We start from the raw sequence: 22,212 nt of genomic DNA on the forward strand, positions 1-22,212 counted from the left end.
ATAAATCAGTCCACAATCAAATTACTCTCAGGTAGTCTTAGGAACATGTATTTTAGGGAAATATCCTGCAGTGAATTCATCTCACATCTTGTTCCCTGTACTGCTTTTATTTCCAATACCAAGTATCTAATTTATTTGCCATAAAGCAAACCCTGAACAAAATGTTACCCCAGACAGCACAGTTAAAAACCATCTGCCTTGAATATAAAATATTGTTTCCCATTATCTTAGAAGTAAAAATAAAAATGTTTTAAAGTACAATTAAAAACTAAGATAAGTGTAAGTAGTAGAAAACAGAGATTAAAGTGAGACTAGTACTCCTTCCTGCATCTTCTCTAAAATGACAAGCTTTGTGACAGAAATTAAGTCGTGCTTGATAGTTCAGGGAAAGGAAAACACCCTACTTGGTCATCTTGATGATGTGAATACCAAGCCAGATTTTCCACTGACATTTTTTAGCCAAGCTGGTCTGAAGTAGGACAAGTAACAGCACTTCAACCACTCAGTCATTTTAGTTCATTAGGGCAAGGCTGTCTGTCTGGCATATTGTTCAAATATACTGAAGTGGAAGTTGTTAAACCAGTTTCCAGCAACAGTGGCTTTTGAGACAAGCAGTTAGTCAGTTATATATGCACAACCTAAGAGATTTTTAGAGTGTTTTTTTTAAGATAGGAAAACGACACCACGCCTGTTCCATTTTTTCCAGAGCTGCTTCATTCTAGTACGGGTTTTGTCTTCCATGCCTTCCCCTGCTTCTTAACTACACTCACCCTTCCAGACTAACAACATTTTGCTCTAAATCAGCATTTCTTAAACTGCAGAACACCTTCTGCATTCTGTGCCAATGGCCCAGAGTAAGAGAACAGTGGCAAAGAGATCCATAGAAGTGCTGAGATGATGAGGATGAGCCTTTCTGCAGGGGAGCCTTAGATGCTGTGTATCCTGACATCTAAGAATCCCTAACAACTACAGTCTAGATTCTGTTCTGCTGTGATGAACTGTCCTGTTTTAATTCATTGGGTCTGATCCAATGAAAGTGAGGTCACAGGAACCATTCCCCACAGATTTTTTTTTCTTCTTCTTCGGCAACTGAAAGTCCCTGAAATTAATCTGGTCTGGGTCCATTTTCTTATTTGTTTCTGACATTGACATGCATTGCTGTTAGAGCACAGGGAAAGACTCTGGGTGTGGTCCAGGGCTTTGCCTTGGAAAAGCACAGTGCTGGCACCAGCTGCACTCCTGGGGCTATCTCATTGTCTCACAGACCCTGTCAGGAGCACTTGTCTGCCTTGGCTGTGCAGCTAAATAAAACAGATTTTTGTCTAGACAGAACTAACAGAAGCACTTCATGATCACTTCCGTGCTTTGTTTTCACATGTAAGAAACAAACACCAAAATGAAATTCTGTTCAAATTCAATAGCGCCATCTCCAGAAATTAGTCAGGGTCCCACCAGTGTCATCACTATTTTTTATTGAATATCTGTTGTACATTTGCAAACTACTGAATACTTAGGCAATGCCAAAGGCTTTATGTACAGTCTGATTTTGAAGAAGTGTGACACATTTTTTAAGCAATTATATATACAACATTAAACTTAACCCATCAAATGTGAAATCCATAACTGATCTAGCATAAAAGATGACAGGATTCGCTGTGGCTACACTGCAACATATACTAAACCTCAAAAGCTAAAAAATTCAACATGTAAAGTATATAATCATTCCCAGTTGATTCTGAAAGTTTGCTTTATAGCTGAAGCTTTAAAAAAATGTAATACTCTTAAAAATATTTTGGAAAGCTCTTGTTGCGACTGAAACATTACTACTCTTCAATATTTGATCATAAATTTATCCAGAACAACTTCCATAAATTAGATTATAAAATGTCGTTTAACCAGAAACAACTTCTAGTTGGAGGTGCATGCTACAAAAACTCAGCAACTAGAAGTCTTTCAGCAACAGGAAATATAAGATATCCAACTAAAATACAAGGTAGAGACTTGGAAACCAGACCGTAATTACTCTGTCTTGAGTTTTCCTGGAACAGCTGTGCTAACACCTGAACTTTTATTAAAAATACTACAGGATGTTTAACAGCAGCAAGCAGCCAAAACATGATTTAAAACAGAATTCATAGGAAGCACTTCCAAAAAATCAAGACTCAGTACGCTTAGAAACTGATCTGTAATCACGAGAAGGGAAATGTTATTTAATCACTTAACGATTCTTTAAAGACAAGAGGGAAACTGAGAAAGAAAGGCTGGCTATTTAATGAGAAAGCCCAGGTCATGGCATCAGGATAGCTAAGTCATACATAGATCAGTCAGGATTTGTCATGTGAAAATATTCCTAAAGCCTCAACAGATCCATGAGCTGGCTGGATGCCATGTAGAGCCAGAGCTGGCAGTACTAGTTAAGGAGAGGAAGACATATCTGTCAAAAATCCCAGTCACATACTAAGCCTTCCTTAGCAACAAATCTAAGTTCTCAGTGGCCTCTCTTATCAGGAAGAATCTGAAAGACCCTGAAAGTAAACCTAAAAATTTCTGTGTGGGACTTGGGGTTGCTGTTCTATTCCCAAAGGATAAGCACTGTAAGAATAGCCATTTTTATTGGACACCATGGTCTGACACCTTTTTTTTTCCTTAAGTACAATATACGCTTCTTTTTCTCCCCTATCTTAATTTTCAATTCAAAGAGTTTAAACGTCAAAAGGAACAATTTAGCCTGCTCTCCTTTTAACACAAGTTTGGTACATTTGTATTCAGCTGCTCCAGCAATCTGTGTTGTTAGAATGCATCTTCCACAAAGGCAAGAAGAGAGAACACCTAGGGAACGGCATCAACCAGGGCAGCCAGGAGTGACACTGTGTCTTAAGCTGACACCTAAGGCCCTTTTAACTATCAGTTCTCAATGGAGTGTACTGAGAATTTGTCCAGACCCTTTTTGATCCCATCTAAATTTTCAGTATTCACAATAACTGCCAGTGCTGTGCTCTGCAGTTCAGTCATGATGTTTCAGTCATTTTGAAATCACTCTTTACCTCCTCTACCTGATGCCCTTTAGCTATATGTTGAAACAGACAGGAACAAAACATTCTCTGTTTACTTTCTCCGCGTTATTCATGACTTGAGAGACATTCTCACTCTGACATATATTTTCCAAGATCATTAACCTTCTGTAGCATGGCTAAAATTTAGAATACAATCAACTACACTCTATTAAGGTTTCACTTCAAGTGTCTCACAGCTGTTTCATTAGCCCAGATGAATTTACAAGGCATTTTTCTTTCAACTTTACAATTTTTTTTTTGGTTTTATTTCAGGAGGGAGTGGCACTCATTCAGATCCTGAAAACAGCAGCCATAATTCCTTCATCAATTATCTACTGATTTCAGCATTATTCCAGCCTTTGCAGAAAGCCCAAGCAACACTTCACAAACACTTTTTTGCTTGGCATGTGAGCTGTTGAAGGAGCCCACCACTGCCACCAGCCCTTGTCTCCAGGTCTGAGCCACACTTCCCCAAGGTGCTGAAGAGCACCTACAATTGCTGTGAGTGGGGATGGCTTCTCAGCTGGATCAGTGAACTGGTCTGGTCTAGGCCAAGAAAAAAACAAATGCTTTTCAGTTTGGGTCGCTTCCCCACTGCACTTTGAGTCTCAGCCTGACTACAGCTGCTTCAGCGTGGCTGAGGCCACTGAGAGGCAGGGGATGGGAAGGAGTGGCAGAGAGCAGGGAGGAGCGCAGGAACAACTTCATACATTTTTCCCATCACAGACAACAGCAACAACTCCACACCCACATGACAAAGTGTTTGAAAAATCCAGTCCTGACATTCACTTGAGCACCACCCTCTTATGCCTAAGCCCATAGAAATCTATCAAAGATATAACTGGTACTGACAAATGTTGCTCCGAAGTAATACATGATCATGTGAGTTTTTCTCCTCTCTACCCACCATCTCCCCCATTATGTAACACTAAGCAGTCCTGTTTATACTTGCTAAATGTCTCTGAACAGCCACTGCAAGCCAAATAGGAAATGCAGTTCCCAAATTATAGGTATTAAAAAGAAGGCTGAATAACCCTGACACACAGAGTTTTGAACAACTAAACCTCCAGCTATTTTTGAAACATGTTCCATGGTGTATGAGGAGTGTAACAGCTTGAAGGACTGACACGGGAGAGCTACTACCAATAGCAACATGCAACACAGACTCACAGTTTTGTTTTGCAATAGTCCTGTATTACTAGTCATCCTTTCTGTTTTACAAAGTTATTTTTTCCTCAGTAACTCATCAGTCACTCTGAGTTGCTGAAACACACCTAAAACTAGGAAAAGATCTGTAAATAGTCTTGGTTCCTCAACCCTTGAAACACTGACTGGCTGCACAGCGTGGTACAACAAATATCTGTGTATTTGCTTGCAAAATAAACGTAGGGGCATTTCACTTAAAAGGAGAAAACTCTACTCCATGAGATCTTTCTTTTATATTAATATTACAACTCCTCACTTTTTTAATACCATTTTTATTCTGGAATCAAAACACAGACCCTTAGAATAAAGTACGTATGTGTATTGAAAATCTTATGAGGTTTGCATAGTATCTTTGCATAGTATCTTGCCCAATATTTGACACAAGGGAAGGATTTGCTCATCTCATGATCCATGTTTATAACTGGTTTCAGCAACTTAAACACAATTTTATACACGTCTAGCAGAAGAAATAAATCTCTCTGTGATTTGGCAATGTTAATACTCACGTTCACTTCCACCTCTATGGACCAGTCTCCTAGTGGAGGGTTCATTGATAACTGAAATTTTTTGGAAACTACACCCAAATCGCCCTCCTCCATCAACCACTGCTGAATCAATTTCTTCCGAGGATCCTAGGAGAAAAGTCAAGCTGCATGTTAAATGTGAGTGGTCTTGATAGCAAGAGTTAGGTAGCAATACATATGATCTGTATTTGTCAGAAAATTTAGAACATGTGACACAATCTAACATCCAACAGTGCTCCTGTGGACACTTACTCGGATATATATATTCAGATATACTTGGTAAGGTTTGAGATCAGGATAGACAGTGACAATCCGGAATAGCACATCTTGTCCTGGTTTATACATGGATTTATCAGTCTGGATGAACACGGAGGTGCTCTTTGACAGGTACGTCAGGCTGGTACGGTTGGAGAAGATGTGCCGGCCATCAGCATGGCCCTCCACCAGTAATTCATAATTCCCAGAAGCACTGTTCAGGGGCAGCTTAAAAAGAAATAGTAACACTCTGTTAGGTATCCAAAATATTCTTGAAGACACTATAATTTAAAAAACATTTGACATACAGGACTAATATATAACTGACCTTGTCAGCTTATGTAAATTTTCAAAAAGGGAAAGGGAGTTTTATTCATTACTTTAATGTCTTATTTCAACAATTACCAGAAAATGTCTTATCAGAAGTACAACAACACATTTCCATGTAATTTTAAGTAGTAATCAGGTTTTCAAGAACATAAGCATCTATGCATTCATATACAATTCACAGCCTTACACATGCATAGATTGTGCTGTCTTTTTTAAGCTATTTAGAAAGTTCTTTGGTTTGATATAATGGGCTAATGTTTTTCTTCATCACTTTTTGCTATGAAATTTTCCAAAAATAAAATATCTGAAGAAGGTATGTGTAAGCAAGATGAACAGGACAGTAGGAGAACTTTGCACTTGTTTTTTTAGCTTTCAGCTTTATGTCCTATAGAATAATCAAATACAGAATTTCTTTTTCATAAGGTGAGGTACTGCCTTTCAATAGCAACATCATTGATTTTGTCTCATTTCACTTTCATAATTAATAATTACAGCACATACTGAGACTCATTTAGAAAGTAAAATAATTATTCTTCTAAAAATATTAAGAAATAAAGGAACATAAATTTTATATGGTTAACTTTTTCTGGACAGGCATTGAAGACCCCTTCAGTGCTGGCAGAAGAGACATATCACTGGCACGGAAATTTAGATCACATAAGGTCAGAGTAATCACTCACATATTTCTTCTCTCTCTGTGCCTTTCCAGTGCACAGAGGAAATCTAGAGCTCATAATTCAGATGCATCACTTCATTTCCTAAAGTTAGCTGGGGGAATCCCAGTCCCAGGGGTTGAAAGGCTTAAAGCAGAGATGCTGCAGCACACTGGAGTTTTACTTGAGCAGAGCCTTCACAGACAACCACTGACCCCAGGGACACCCCAGCCCAGATGCTGGCTTCTGTACCACCAGAATGGCTCTTTGGAGAAGGGGAAGGGCTTTAACACTGCACACAGCTCATTCCAACAAGCAGCCCTGCTGAAAAGCTTATGAGTCACATGCTTCTGTTTGTAGTTGAAACTGTAAATCTGGAGTAAAACCTCTTAAGTTAAGACAAGTAAAAACAGGCTTGCATTTTTCAGCATAACATATGGAACTGAAGCACTACTCTTGCAGTGTAATGAAAATTACAGCTGTTAACTCAGCAGGCACAGCACTTCAAAAGTATCCTACCAAGTGCTATAAAGGAACCTGTACTGCTGTCAAAGCTCATTTTAATAGCACACACTGAGGCAACAGGGATTCACAAACATGGGAAAGTGTCACTGGATGACAAATGAGGTAGATGCAAATATCTGCAGAGAATACATTTCCTTCTCTGTGTGTTTACCTATAAAGAGGAATCAACTACAATTCCATCCCTCTCTATTAACTTTCTGTTTTTGAAACAAGCCAGGAAAAGAAATCAAGGGGAAAAATAAAAAAGGCTCTTTTTCACCAATAAGCAGGCCTATGATGACATGGGAAGAAGAGATCCCCCTTTAGAATCAGGATTTACAGAATTAAATTTTAGATGCAAAGTTCCACACTGAAAAGGATTTTGCATTTTTTCCAGCTGCAGGTTTTTGTACACACATTGCCAAGAACATATGATTCACATATTTCAACACCCTCCAAATTCCATGCCAAGTATTCTGCAATATCTTAAATAAGAGGAACAGCCTTAGCTACTGCATCTCTGAAATACTACCTTATTATTACCTCCAACATTCATTTATGAATATTACTATTTCTTAAAGAAGCTGTAATCCCTAAAAATCAGATAGGATTCACTATAAGAAGTCCAGGACATATTATAATAATTCAAAATCAAAATGGGGAAAATAACCTTGTTTTGTTTCATCACTGCAGTGAATTTTACTCTTAAGCATTATTTTGCTGCAAGTATTGTCTTCAATTTCTTCTTTAAAAATTTAAATCTTCTATAAATGCCATTTAGAGACTTTATCTATTTTCCTGTATCCCTTTACTACCACAAATAATGATAGGTAGCATAGGTTTCTCCCTAGGTTTTTATATTTGTTATATTTCAAAAGATCTTTCCTTCCCAAAACATGGTTACATAACTGCCTTTCTTGGTGTAAAGGTCAGAGACAATGAGGTTTGCATTGCCATGGCAGTGCATTAGGACAGCTGAGGTGCAACATAACCCACCTTCTGTTTCACATATTTATGCCACCAGAAACTGCAGTAATACAACATTTCCACAATTGCTACAGTAGTAGTGACTGCCTCAGCCCCACCAGCTCCTTCTCTAAAGGGTTGTTTCTCAACCCAAATATGAGCAGGAGAGCTTTTAACACTAAGTAGTAGGAACTTGCTGTGAAAATATTTTATCTTAGTCAAAACATCCCAAATGAATGGTATTACTATCCCCATTTTGGCAGTCCTAACACAAGAGAGAAAAAGGCCATCTCACGTACTTCTGACTACACCAACCACCATCACGAGTGCCTCAGACAAAGCAGCTACTGTTTCCTCTGGAAAAGATGAGGCTGAATCCAGAAACTCATTACCCACCTTCTGCTACCAGCAAATTACACTTTGGACAAAATCTAAGCCTACTGTGGCTACACAAATGAATAGAAAATCTTGCAGTTAAAAAATGAGCCAGTTTTAATCTCTTCAGATAGCAGCGAGAGAGGGAGGAAAATACCCTGCCTAGTGTTAGGTGCTTGAACATTTTAAGACCTGGCCAGATTATATTCAGGAACTTTTTTTTTTATGCAAAGAATTTTCTACCTTTGCTAATGTATAGTTCATACAGATGCATTTCAACCTACTAATGCTGAGTTGCTCTTAATGTTGAGTTGCTCATTGTCATTGATTATCCATCTATCAAATACTTCCAGATTACTTAATCAGAGACAGTTTATTTGAGATCAGAACTTAAAACCACTGGATTATGGCATACTCAGACTTCTGGATGATTTTGGTAAAACTTTTTTCCTGATATAAATACCTAATTCTTTAGATTGGGTTTTCAAGATGAATATCCAGGATCATAAATTCAGGATTCATACACAACACACAATTCAAGACACCCTTTTGGTGTTTTTTATGTACATTCACTGAGTATGGATTTCCAAGGCCTTAGAAAGATTGTATATAAATATATTTTTATTTTTGTATTCCTCAATTGTTGCTTTACACAATTTTTTGGCTGTAATTAGCCTTCATGGTGTGTCTGAAATACAGATGTAGGTATCAGCCAGTAAAAAAAGCCACAAATCAAATTTCTGTGTTCAAGTTCTATGATAGTTTGTGTTGATGCTGGAAACCAGCTCCCAAGTCCTGTAATTACTTCTAACAAGCTGCAGAGCATTTGATCTGAGAAACCCTTGATTTATTGGTCAGTAAATACACTCATCTGACACTGTGAAAACAACTGGGATCACATACAAAATATATCATCAACACCAACGGGTGGTAAGTTAAAGGCAGTCAACATTTTCTAAGGAAGGAGGGAAGGGGAAAAAATACTTACTACTGGAAGAACAAGAGTCCCAAAGGTACCTGAACAAAAAGGAAAAAATATCACACTGTCAGAAATCTGTGAGATTAACTACCACACACTTACCAAAACATCAACATAATAGCAGTGCTGCTCCCCTTACATGGTTGATGGAAGATGTGCGATATCTTTTGCAGTGCTGCAAAAGTATGAACACCAACTGGCAGCAACATGACTTCTCTGTTTGGTGGGGGCTGTCCACGTTCTCGGCTTGAATGTTTTTCTTTACATCCACAGAGACTGAAACACTTTTACAATCCATTCAACCCTCTACGCCACCCAAGTTATTATTTTCCACTGATTCTGCAGCCCAGATAAAGACTAAAATTTTTGAAACCATGCACAGGATTTATCACTCTTAAGGAAAGGAGAACCCAGAATTAACCTCACAGAATTATGTCACCATGGGAAAAAGTAACTAACATGTCAATATATTTGGGTTAATATAGCTTATTGCTTTAACTATTTCAAATAATGTGGCTTCAAATATTTTTAGAATCCAAATAAATATCCTGTTAAACTCCTGGATATCATTATATCATGAAACCATTAGTGTCACAGCTCTTACCTTAATTACATCATGAATTATAGAACAGGACAGATCAAAATAGAACAGAACATTCCAGTTGGAAGCAATCTGATGACTTCAGGGCCCACCAAAAGTTAAAGCATGTTATTAACCGCATTGTCCAAAATTCTCTTAAACACTGACAGGTTTCAGACATCAATTACATCTCTAGGAAACCTGTTCCAGTGGTGGACCACCCTCGCAGTAAAGAGATGCTTCCTAATGTCCAGTCTGAAGTGCTACTGCTGCAGCTCCCACACCTCATACTACTGGATACGAGGCAGAAGAGGTCCCACCTCTGTCTCCACTTGGCCTCCTCAGAAAGCTGTAGATGGCAATGGGAGTGCCCCTCAGCCAGACTAGAGAAACCAAAGCCTTCAGCTGCTCCTCACAGGACATGTCTTTGAGCCCTGTTGCCAGTTTTGCTGCCCTCCTCTAGATGCACTGAAGGACCTTCTAAAGCTGGGGGTCCCAGAAGGGCACAGAGTACTCAAGGTGAGGCAGCACCAAGGCTGAATGCCATGGGATAATCACCTCTCTTGACTGGCTGGTGATGCTGTGCTTGATGCACCCTCAAGTATGTGGTTCCCCCTCTTGGTTGCCAAGGCACACTGCTGATTTGTATTTGCTTCTGCTGATTCTATTCAGTTAGACCTTTTTGTATCTCCTAAAAAGCCACAGGTTTATACCTATCAAAATTTTACTCAACTGTTTCAAAGAGTAAGGAAAAAAAAAATCTATTTATTTATTTATTAATGTCCTACTTGATCCTGGACCTAAAGGCTTTACTTCCAAGATAAAGCAATCACTCAACCTCTGAACTTCAATAAATGTTAGTTTTAGAAGTCCATTAATTCTTTCCTTTGACAATGGCAAAACAGAAGGAATCTCAATGAACTGCATACAGGTTGTCCTGACTGCTTCCAGAGCACTAAAGGGAAAATGCTATGTACCATCTATCCCAATTATAAACTGGGTGAAACCAAATGACTCACATCCCACAAATTAAGCCTGTGGGTAGCACACTGCAGTACTTCATTCTGGTACTCAAAACCTTAACAGGCATGGGCAGTACTGGGCCTAAGGAACACAGTTCTTTCCACAACATGTTTATGTTGCTGTTAAACCTATTTTTTTTTAATATCATCTCTCTCTCCACTTGAGAAGCATCTCATGCAGTCATTAACTCTGAGCAACCTCATTGGCCTTTGAGGTTTTCCACACACCAGTGTCTGGCAAAATACTTTTCTCAGCAGCCAGTGTAGAGGACAAACTGCCCCAATTCACAGTGGCAGGGAGCCCTCACACTTGGCACACAGGATATGCATTACAAAGTCTTGCAGAGTACCTGATCCACAGGCAATGTAAACACCTCTAGATGCACTGATACATTTATTCCCAACATCTACCCAAACAACCCCATGCTCAATCTCTCAAACTAAGAGATACAATTGCAGCTAAAGGAAACTTTGTCTTCCTCAGGACAGAGTGAGTTACTGCTAAGTAGAAAGCATTTTTCTTAGGGCATTATATTCCACTGTAAAGGGAGGAAGATGCATTGTAAATAGCAACAGAGATGGTACAAAGTTACCTCCTGAAATTTCTCTCAGTTATACACTAAAACCCTAACCCTTCTCTTGTTTCTTTCCCTCTCTGAAATAAGGCTGTGCTAAAGCTGGGGTAACCACAACCCATAGCACCAAAGGAAAAAAAATCTTTGTCACTGCTGATAATTGGTTACCAACAAGGAATAGAAACCATTTACTACGTGTGTCTGAGTGGATATGCACAGGGTTGTTCCGCTATGCTAGCTTTAATCTAATCCACACAGCTAATTACAGCAATGGCTACAGGAGTGACTTTACCCTGGGAGACACAAATCTGATATTTGCACCACAGCCCACACCACGGGGTTTCTATTTCCATCTTTACCCCTTCAGTGCAAACACACTGGTACCCACCCACCGCAAGGACGGAGTGCCAAAGGGAACCGCTGTGGCAGTCCTGTGCAGCATCCACCAGCCTGCAAAGCAACCTTAGCAGGGCAGGCACTTCAAAGCTTTCTCATCAGGGTAGTGCCTGCTTGCCTCCACCTGTTTTGAGAACAACTGGCATGCAAAAAGCCAGAAATCTTATGGCAGGGTTTCTTTCCTGTTCCCAAGCCTGGGAGATGTAACATCAGGTCTGAGCTAGGTTAAAAATATAATGCAGATGGGGAAAGACTTGGGGAGGAGGGAGATTTATATCACAGTTGCATTTGTGCAACTCAGGATTTACCTTCAGAGGCAGTGCTAGGGAGCCACAGCTCCTCATAATAAAGCCCAGAGCACTAATTCCCAGCCAGTGAGAATCATAAAAGAGGCTCCAGGGCATGAGGTAATCTTCCAATTTATGTCACTATATAATTATTTTGCTACGAATTGAGCAGCCTGGGCAGATCTGAAATTCTTTAGCATTGCAGTGGATTCTCCTGTCATGCAAGATTTTCCCATGTTCTCAGAGACTATCAAGCTGCAGTCAAATCCCTGGAGCTCTGCTCAACTATGCCTAGGGATAACTTTGGACATGCTCAAGCAAGAGCATAGACAAAACATTTCCTTGACGCCAATGCAGAAGAGCGGAAATTCACAAATTTTTCTGTTCACTTGATGAATTAAAGTTATATTTAATCATACTGCAATTTCAGGTTTATAAGGAATTAACCATGGTCCAACAGCTAGCACATATCACTGCTCTGCTGCAAGCCCTCCTATTGTGTTGCTGACTTTTACCCACATGCAGCATGTAGCACGCCCTCAAGATCAGTCAAGTCTGGCATCTACTGTCACCAGAAATGGCAACAGTCTTCTGTCTCCTTCAACACTGGAAGGAGACTGGTTTCTTTCTCTGGAAAGAAACCCTTCAGTTATAAAATACAGGTAGCTAACTCCAGGCAGAAGAAGCAAGTTTAGAAAGGAGCCTGGAACAGCTAAGCCACCAACACCAAGCACTGCAAACCACAAAACACTTCCTCCTGACTCATTCCATCTGCTCTCCACAGCAGAAGCCACCAGCACAACTGGAGTGGGACATAGCAGGGAACAACCAGGCAAGAGCACATGTCCCTGCTACCACAAGAGATCAGTTAGGGAGTACTTCCAGCTGGGAATCATGACTTTGTTTTAGGGGGAGACACGAAAAATTCAGTAGACTGTTACAGACTAATATTGAAGAAAGTTTTAAAAACAAACTACCAAAAATCCCAACAGAAGTCGCATGAGCCTTCAAGAATAAAATCTCTCTCCTTGTCATATGCAAAACCATTTCTTTCACAGACTTCCTGAGACTTATACTGTATTCATTCAATAACTACTGCACTGAGAAAATACACAGAAATACAATGGAAACAAATGCCACACTGTCCTGCCCATTTTGCTCAGAATCCCTGGCATTTAGGAATGCCCAGTAGATGAGGAATCAAAGTGTGGGAGTGACATGTCAGCAGTACATTATTTTTCCACCCTGCCATTTTTTGTCAGCGCAATAGTATTATTATCAATAATAATATTAAAAGCAAATATAAAAAATTCTACATAAACACATTAATTTTTTTTAGATTTATGGAGAACAGCACAAACAATGGCATCTTAAATTTTTCCCACTGCATGGGCCTGACCCAGAAACTTATGCTTCCCCTTCTTGAGATGACACTACTAGGACTAGTCATAAATGTTTTAGCTTCCACCTCTAAAAAAGGACAGAGGTTCTAGAAAAATTACTGTATGGCTTGGCACAGTGAACTAGAGCTTCTGCCAATATATCAGTAAAGCAGCACTTCAGTCTCTTATTTACATACATTCAGCACTGACTGTATATTCTAGCTCATGTAGCAGCTATTGCTACAAACAGTTTTTCTCACTTAAACTTTTCTACCTATGTCCTCAATCCTCCTTCATAATGTGTGAGAACAGAAAAATATAACTGGAATTACTTCAGATTGATTTATTGAAATTATGCCACATCTTTGCTCTGACAGCTGTGCTCATACATCCATGCATAGGAAACAGATAAACATTACAGAAAAACATTTTCTTTGCAGTTATTTTCTACTGCTGAATAAATTTCAAAAACTCTCATCATATAAATAAAAATTAGTGTTCTTAAATGTCCTTCCAGATTTTTATTCTTGTCCAAAATATATACTATTTTTGTGTTTAAAAAATAAATATTTAAAAAAACCACACACACACCAAAAAAAGCAGTAATACGAAGGCCTAAGCTGTCCAGGAAGTGAAAACAACTTATTCTTCAAAGAAGACCTGCAAATCTGTTGAGTTCACAGTTTGCTTTAAATATGTTATACTCCTCATCTATCATGCTAAAGCTAACACCCAAATTAGTACTGATTATTTACACAATAGCCCAAAATACAGAGCTTAAGCCACTGCTGTAAAGTTATGGCTCAGTTTGGCACAGATGACAGAAGGAGGGGCAATACAGCACTCAAGCACACAACAGGGACTGCCAGGGGACGTCAGCACTCGGGCTGACATCCAAAGCCAAATGAGGCCAACAGGCCTCTAGCAAAGGGGTATAACTTGCTCCAAAATGCCTCCTAAACCCTGTCTGCCAGCACTACGTACACTCCTCTCCACAGCCACTTCCTACCCTCCTCCCCTTATCCTTTGCAGCTGTTTTTGAAAACCTGGAGGCTAAAAGCACTCAGAAATTACAAAGGGAGAGAGAGAGGCAAGGTAGCAGTGCTGCCTATGGAGAAAGATGTAAGGAGACAGGAGGAATGATCTAAACTGGACCAAAGTTTGTTACCTAAGAATCTGGTCAAGAGACAGGGCACTACAGCCCCAGAGGACAGAAGAAAGGCAGAATGCACAGATGTTTTTGTGATTAAAGCTATGTTTTACCAAACTCTGCAGTTACTAGCAAATTCTAGATTCAGTCTGCAATGAGAAGCTTAGGGATATTTTCCTGACAACTAGATAAACACCCTTCATCACCTAAATACAAAAGTTTTTCCCCCATCTCCATGATCAGAAGAGTGGAAGAAACCCAACCATAGCACATCCAGAAACACTCTTGGCCAGGACACAAGAGATGCAGATTTACCAGAAGGTATGAACAGGTACTGTCCTTTCCTCTCCTCTGTCCCCTGACCACAGCATTCTCTGTGTCTTTCGACCTCACATTGCTAAGGAGTCATGGTACTCGGCTGCTTGTCACTTTTAGTGATTCAGCCATTCTTCCTTTGTCAGCACTGTCAGATCTACCCTTGAGGAACACTACCATCTTCTATCCTCTCAGACCAACAGATACTGCTGGTGGCTGGGCACCTCTTCCCTTGCCCTGCCACATCCATGATCCTTTCCTCAAGCAAGTAGCATGTTTTCCTGATGACTGGGCCTTTTCAGACTTAAAGTGTAATTCAGACATTTAATTCTTCACTCAGTCTTCTAAAGTCAACCAACCAGCCCCATGGATTATACTATTATTACCACTTTCAGCTGATAGTCAGAGACTGGCCAGTTCCGAGAACACAATACTTAGATAAACCAGAGAGTGTTTTCTAAAACAGTGCATGCTGGGTAGGAAAACTCAACAGCTTCATATAATCTTTTTAATCAGAGACCTTCTGAGAGCTATCCAGGCACTATCACTGCTTAAACTCAAGTACAGCCTCTTTTCAACTTTTTCCCGAGACAAACCTAAGAGCCATCCATGGACTTCTTGTCATGCGTATGACATTACCACTGCCTACCATACCATAATGAGGCTACTGCCATGAATTATAATTTACAGCTATTAGGAAGGCAATTTTTGAATACTACACAGGAAACTTTCTTGACATCAGATCCAGTCTGCGAAACTATACAAACAATTCAGAATAATCTCAGACTAAACCTTCTACACAATTAAATGTGAAATACACTTCATCGCCTCAGTGACTATGTACAAACACACATCTCTACACACTGCTTTCAAGGCACTATTGGCCACCATTAGTATCCATTCTGATGTCCATGAAATAAACACAGACACAACAAAGGCAATTAAAAGCAGCTGCAGTTTTTATTCCAAGTTCAAATATAGGAAAATCACATTAGGACCAAATATGGCTAAGCCTGTACATGCCAGACATTTGGCAGTATTAACACCACCCTCATCACACCAATTGCTGTAACTGGAGCAAAATTTCGAAGTCAAGTCACTACTCAAACTCATTCACTGCAAATAATGCATTCAGAATCTATTGAAATTTGTGCTTAAAGGGAGTAAAAGAAGGTTTGCTCTCATATTGGTTTTCTTCCATTTTCTGGAAGACATTTAAAGTTTGTGATGACAAAGCCACATAGTTTTTCTGAGGCAATAAAATTATTTGAATATATAAAAATAGTACCAGAGACTTCCTCCATCAGTAAATGAAGGCAATATAAATCCCAAACTATACAAAATAAGAACACAGACCTCAGAGTATACCTCCAGGAAGCTGAAGAAGTGGTCTATCACTGTAACCATGTTTTCCATGCACACACTCATTTGGACTGCAGTGAATGTAGGTGAACCAGCATCATCTCTTGACACTTGCTATTCAGTCTCAGCTGACAGAATCTCAACTATGCATTCACAAACAGGTAGTCATGGATAACACAGCATGGAAACCAGCAACACTGCCAGTGCTGAGTCATAAGGGTCTCATGAAAAGAGAAATTACCTCTGTATGACTCAAAACTCATGAATTTCCCAACTGTTTGCTGCCTCTGAAAGTATTTTTCTAACTCAGTACTTCAGCTTGGATCTCCTTCTAACTAGACACCACTAAGGACATCACCTCAGACCCATCTACTGTTAGCTCCCACCCTTTTCTCTTTAAAGCTACTTTTCATGTACCTCATAGTACATAGCAGGTGTATAGCACACTTCTCCTGATATGTCACACCAGTTCCTCCTATCTCTCCTCAGACACTTTCCAGAATGTAGATGAGATTCCCAGGGTCAATCCCAAGTCTGTCTGGCCCAAGATCCCATCTGCAGCAAAGATCAAAGACAGACATCTGAACAGCGTCAAAAGCAAACAGGTAGACAGTGACCCTTCCTCAGGTACTCTTCCCAGCCTGTGCAATCTGTGTGTCTTTATACTGAGCCAATACTCCGTGGACTTCTGTCTTGTAAATTTGTGCAATCGTGTTTTCTATCCACAATAACTGGGACATGGAGTTCCACAATTTATTTTCATCTCTTATGAAGGCCCATCTTCCTCTATCAGGTTTGAACTCGTCTCCAGAGATCTCAGATCCTTCTGTCTGCTCTCCCTGGCATTTCTCCAGTTGGTTCACAGGCTCCATGATGAGCACCAAAAATCTAGCACAGCATTCCCCAGCATGCCCTATTAGGCTGTGAAGATTACTGGAATACTTTCTCATAACTTACAGAACGCATATGTAGCTTACTTCCGAGTATACTTCTGAGCACAATGTTTACTTTCTTTTTTGAGCATCACAGTATTACTTACAAGACTTCACTTTCTGTTACCTTTAAATCATTACCCCCACCCCCATACACATGCCACTTTTCCTGCAGGACTGCATCATCTTGTTCCCCATCCAATAAACACAAGTTCTTTTATTCATCAACAAAAGCAGAACTACACACTAGTTCTAGTGAAGCACACTCCAGGCTTCCCCCAGTAATTTCTGGTATTGCGAAAATGTGTTGAAAATCTAATCCTTTCTCCCAGTGTCCTTACTACCCCTTCACTAATCTAATAAACATTCTCCCTTTTTCATTCATGTCAATCATACCGAACACTACAGTTTCTGGGCAACTCATTTCCAGTTTGAGAGTGAACCACTTAGACTTACTTGATGAACACTATTTTTCATCCAGGTAAAACCACATTAAATAAGAATTTCATGCCGTCCCTGCTTCCCCAGCTGGCTTGTCAAAGTGCCATGCCAGACTATCAAAAGCCTTAGTAAAATCAAAATGTGATAAAATCCTGCTTCTTCTCCACCTACAACCCTTGCCAACCCATAGTGCAACACATTTTCTCTGCAGGTTTACAATCTTCCAGAACCTCTGTGTTCACTTATGCTCTCAGAACTTCACTAGCAGATTTTAAATTATTTCAGTCAATTCCTTAAATATTCTATGGGCAATTTTGTCAAGCCTAAACACTTGACCAAAGTGCTCTTTAAACTGTTCCTCCCCTTTTGTAATCTTACTTCTTAAGCCTTTTCCATGACAGTTAGTTGATCTTCTTAGTGAAAACTAAACACTTACTGCCTCTCACCATCATTAATCATCAGAGTAGCAAGCCACAGAAGAAGCAAACCTTCTCATCAGAGTAGCAAGCTGTTGCCATCTTGTTGCAAAGCTTTCATACTTGGAGATTTCTCAGGGACAGCTCCTCACAGCACTGACTCCTTCTCCTCCTCCTCTGCACAGCCAACAAACTCCATCTCACCTCTCCACCAGCCAACCTGCTCTTTTATAATACCCCTCTTAATTGGATTCAGCTGTGGCCTATTAAGGGCAGGCTTGTTCTTAATGCTTGATAATTAGCACAGCTGTAACTCCTTAGGGGTGAGATTACCTTCACCATCTCTATTCTCCTACATTTTGTATTAGTTGATCACTGCAAGCCTCTGTTGTCTTGCTGTATTTCTTTTAAAGTTTTAGAAAGCGATTTCCAGGTGGCAGCCAAATCTGCAGCTGCCTTACCCCCTTTTCGACACTATATTTCACAGTTGTTTTTTTTTTTTAATTTTTTTCCACATATATCAAACAATCTGTTCAGTACTCAATATGTTATTTCTCATTGTGTCCCCAGTAGCTCACCTGTACCTCAGGTGTCAAAATCTGTCAGGTTCAGACCAGGCAGCTTCCCCTGCTGCTCTCATTGCTACAGTGGGCTCCATCTCCGTCTGCACCTGGCCCTACACCGCACTCCCAATCATGTTGGGTTACTGTGGAGATGGCCACTATACATTTTTAGTGGGCTTCTCTTACATGTTGTCTGTGCACCTCTGACTCTACCTCTCAGAGCTCCATGTCGCTGTTGTTCCAGTGCTCATGTAGCAGTGATTTAGCAAACCTTCTCCTGTACTCCTCAGGGGCCATGCTATTGCTGAGGCACCCCCTGCTGCTGTGGCCATACCATTTGCCACTTCCATCACGCAGCTTGTGTCCTGCTACACACACTGCCATTCAGGGGGAAGCCAGCACCATCCTGGGTGCTTGATCACATCAGCATCACCAATTGTTGCTATCTTGTTGCAAAGCTTTCATACCTTCTTGGAGATTTCTCAGGGACAGCTCCTCACAGCACTGACTCCTCCTCTGCACAGCAACAAACTCCATCTCACCTCTCCACCAGCCAACCTGCTCTTTTATAATACCCCTCTTAATTGGATCCAGCTGTGGCCTATTAAGGGCAGGCTTGTTCTTAATGCTTGATAATTAGCACAGCTGTAACTCCTTAGGGGTGAGATTACCTTCACCATCTCGATTCTCCTACATTTTATCTATCCACAGCAAGCCACATCCTTTGCTAGATTTCTTGCTACCAATGTTATTTAAAAACCCTGCCTTACTATCCTTCACGTTCTTTCCTACTAATGGTTTGGCCTTACCAGTTTTGTTCTTCATTACCCATGCTACTTCTTTAAGTTCCTTTGTAATCTGATCTCATTTGCAGTTTCTGTATATAGTTTTCCTTCTTTCTGTTTTTTGGCCAGTTTAGATCATGTTTAGTTACTTCATTTCTTACCTCTCTGTTCTGTTAATGTTCACTTATCCTTTCAGTATGAATCTCCCAGGAATTTTTACCCTTTGCTTCCCTTCTTGTTTCTGATAGCATGTTACCTACCAGTTTGTGTTTGTTTTCAGCACTTCTTTTTTCCCTAATTCACAACCTTTAGTTTGTTCTTCTCTCTCCTCCCCTTCCTAAAAGCTCCAAAGCCCCTCCAGTTTACAGTAGCAACAGGGAACTGCACACAGGCACATGTAATATTCCCTCGTCCGTATGAGTTGCCCCACTGTCTGCATTTCTGTTTTATCCCACCCTTCTGAATATACTGTGGAACAGCCTGGAGTGCTCAATCTGCCACACCCTCCTTGGCTGGAGATCGACAAAGAACATGGTGACCAGAAAAACCTCATGTACAAACACATAAGCCTTGAGTCACAGAAGGACTCCCCCCATCTCAAACAGCATGCAAACAATAAAATAAAGCTCAAGTACTGCATAGGATCGCTACTCCCATTTTTCTGCAAACAACTTAATGGGTCTGTTAGCAGGATGGATTCAACAACAGGCACAGAAACCTGATAGGTTTTGTTCCTTTATGTTTTTGGGTTTGTTTGTTTGTTTTATCTACTCCAGCTATATAAAAGCCCATAAAAGAGCACCTTCTTCTCTACTATATCAGTGATCTCTGGGTCCAGCCCCAACATCTCCTTCCCAAAAACTTTACTTCATTCTGATTTTGCATACGTTATGTGCATGTGCTGACAATTTAACAACTAATTTTTCATAAGGCACAGCTACGTGTACTTTTGGATATGGAGGTTATACATGCAAAATCACTGCTGGCAACTCCTGCTCTCTCACTGTTTGGCTCTTTAGGCATTGACAAAAAAATTAGGCAGAAAGATGTTCCACTAAACTGCCAGCAAAACCTTTTACCCCCAGATATTCAGCACAGACACTATAGCCACCAATAACTCAGTCATTTTATTCTGACATAAAGTACAGAGGCAACTCAAGGTTAATAAAAAGGACTGAGGGGTTGAGGCCATTCATTCCCACTTAGATGTTAATTTACAACTTAGTATTCCTAGTGTTTCTCATTGGTTCTTATACTGACATGGTCAGAATCATATTGTTAAGTATGTAAAACATGCCTTCTGGTAAAAGGAGATTTTTCATTGTCTCTATGGAGGATCACTACATGTCTGAGCTTGACAAACATTCTCACAAACTGGCATGCTTCATAAATCCTAGCCGAGTATTTACCAGGCTCTAGCTCAGTAACCTCTGTTAACAAGTAAGTGTACTCCTCTCTGGAAATACAGAAAAGCAGCATAAATTAATTAATATGTACAATTCATCTACAAACTATGCATGTTACTGTAAACCAAATTCCCCAGTATCTTCACATAATTCTCACTCACCATGCCTTAAATGCATTACGTTGTACCTTATAAAGCAAAAGTTTTAACTAATGAATCTTACTCTTTAGAATTAAAAATATTCTTGCTCTAGGGCAAATTATGACACCTCATTACACACAGAAGCTTTTCTGAAAACCAATTTTTTTTTCCAACTTATATGCTTCTTATTCTTTCCAAATCATTCTAGCGCCAACACAGAAAATACTTTTCAGAACCTCTCATAATTAAGCTGTAAGGTTTCTCATACTCTAACACACAGAGCAATGTCTGGGTAGCAAACCCTCTAAGAAAACACCTCCTGCCAATTCATAGTACATCTTTATTATCAATTACTGCATGACTATGCATGGCAAGAGTCACCCTTCACTGCAATCACTAAAGATCAAGTTATTCATGCAGGGAATTTAACTTGTTCGTCTGTTATTCCCATAATTTCTTTTTTTGCTATTGACACAGAAAACCCAACAGCTCCAATTGCACACAAGCCATTGTCACCTTCTGCAGCCGTTTTCAATCAGGGTGAGGATCTTTCTGAGACTTAATCTCCACAGAAAGTGTGTCAAGGCTTGGTACAGCTCACAAAATGGCTTTAGTCAGTGCTTTGTGTTTTTCTGGCGTCTGCTCTAGGCAATGGAAACCTATTCTCTCCTTGTGACGCATTCTATCTTTTTGGGGTTGAGCTTGCTCACACAAAGTTTACCTGTAGCAGCAACCTCGCCCTTGCAAACATTCAGTTGGGGTTTTTTCTCCACTGTATTAAATGCAATTAACTTAATTTCTGCACCAAAATATCGGTCCTAAATAATCTCCCTTCCTATACAGTACATTTAGATTCTGGAATATTGTGACAAGCTCAAAGTATCTTTAAATCCATGTGCATGCGCACTTTCTCCTTCACTCCAAATACCCACTAGCCACTTATTAATATTTATTTTCCCTTAGTTATATAAAATGCACAATAATGATGGGAACCAACCTCCAGTGCTGAAGTGTTTCTCTAACAGGCAGTTGCCCAAGAATCACTGAGACATCGAAATTCCACTACCAGTAATATTAGAATAATAAATGTTTCATCAACCATCAGAGGGCAAACAGTCTTATTTCTTATTCAAAGCAAGAATTATATTATAGAAATTAAAAAATCCCATGCCTCTAAACAATAAGGTCCTCTCATGGAGCTAACTCAGAAGCTTAGACCACTATATGTATCATATTGAGCACCTCCTAGAGAACCAGGCTAAATCCTTAATTTAAGGCAATTGCAGAAGCTTTTGACAGACAGGTATGTAATAGCACTTACACTGAGGTACTTGAATGAACTTGGCCTGTCAGATTAAACATCCCTAATAAAAACTGTGTCCTCAGACTGTCCTATGTCTCCAGCACCCAATTTCCAACTCAGTTCCACCAGCACAAACATTTGCACATTGAACCAGGGGATCTGTCTGCCTAAAAAAACATTCAAACAAAATAAAAACTTTATTTTTCAGTCAGATCAGTTTCTCAGAGCAGTTAATCCCCTGCTTTTGCTGTCACCATGCAAGGAAAACTACAGAGCATAATTGAGCCAGCTTAGGCAACAGTGCCACTGAAT

At 39.9% G+C, this 22,212-nt stretch overlaps 1 protein-coding gene across 1 annotated transcript in view; it reads right to left on the reverse strand.

The window, feature by feature from the left end:
* The window catches only part of CD109 (CD109 molecule), a 72,505-nt gene that overhangs the window by 47,609 nt on the left and 2,684 nt on the right, over nt 1–22,212 (reverse strand). The window contains exons 3-5 of the mRNA XM_039730164.1: nt 8,855–8,883; nt 5,036–5,266; nt 4,766–4,891 (exon numbers count right to left, since the gene is read on the reverse strand). Coding sequence (XP_039586098.1) covers nt 4,766–4,891; nt 5,036–5,266; nt 8,855–8,883 — 386 coding nt within the window. The remainder of the gene's footprint in view (nt 1–4,765; nt 4,892–5,035; nt 5,267–8,854; nt 8,884–22,212) is intronic.

Source organism: Passer montanus, unplaced genomic scaffold (genome assembly GCF_014805655.1).
Source record: "Passer montanus isolate IOZ18808 unplaced genomic scaffold, ASM1480565v1 scaffold11, whole genome shotgun sequence".
NCBI lineage: Eukaryota > Metazoa > Chordata > Aves > Passeriformes > Passeridae > Passer > Passer montanus.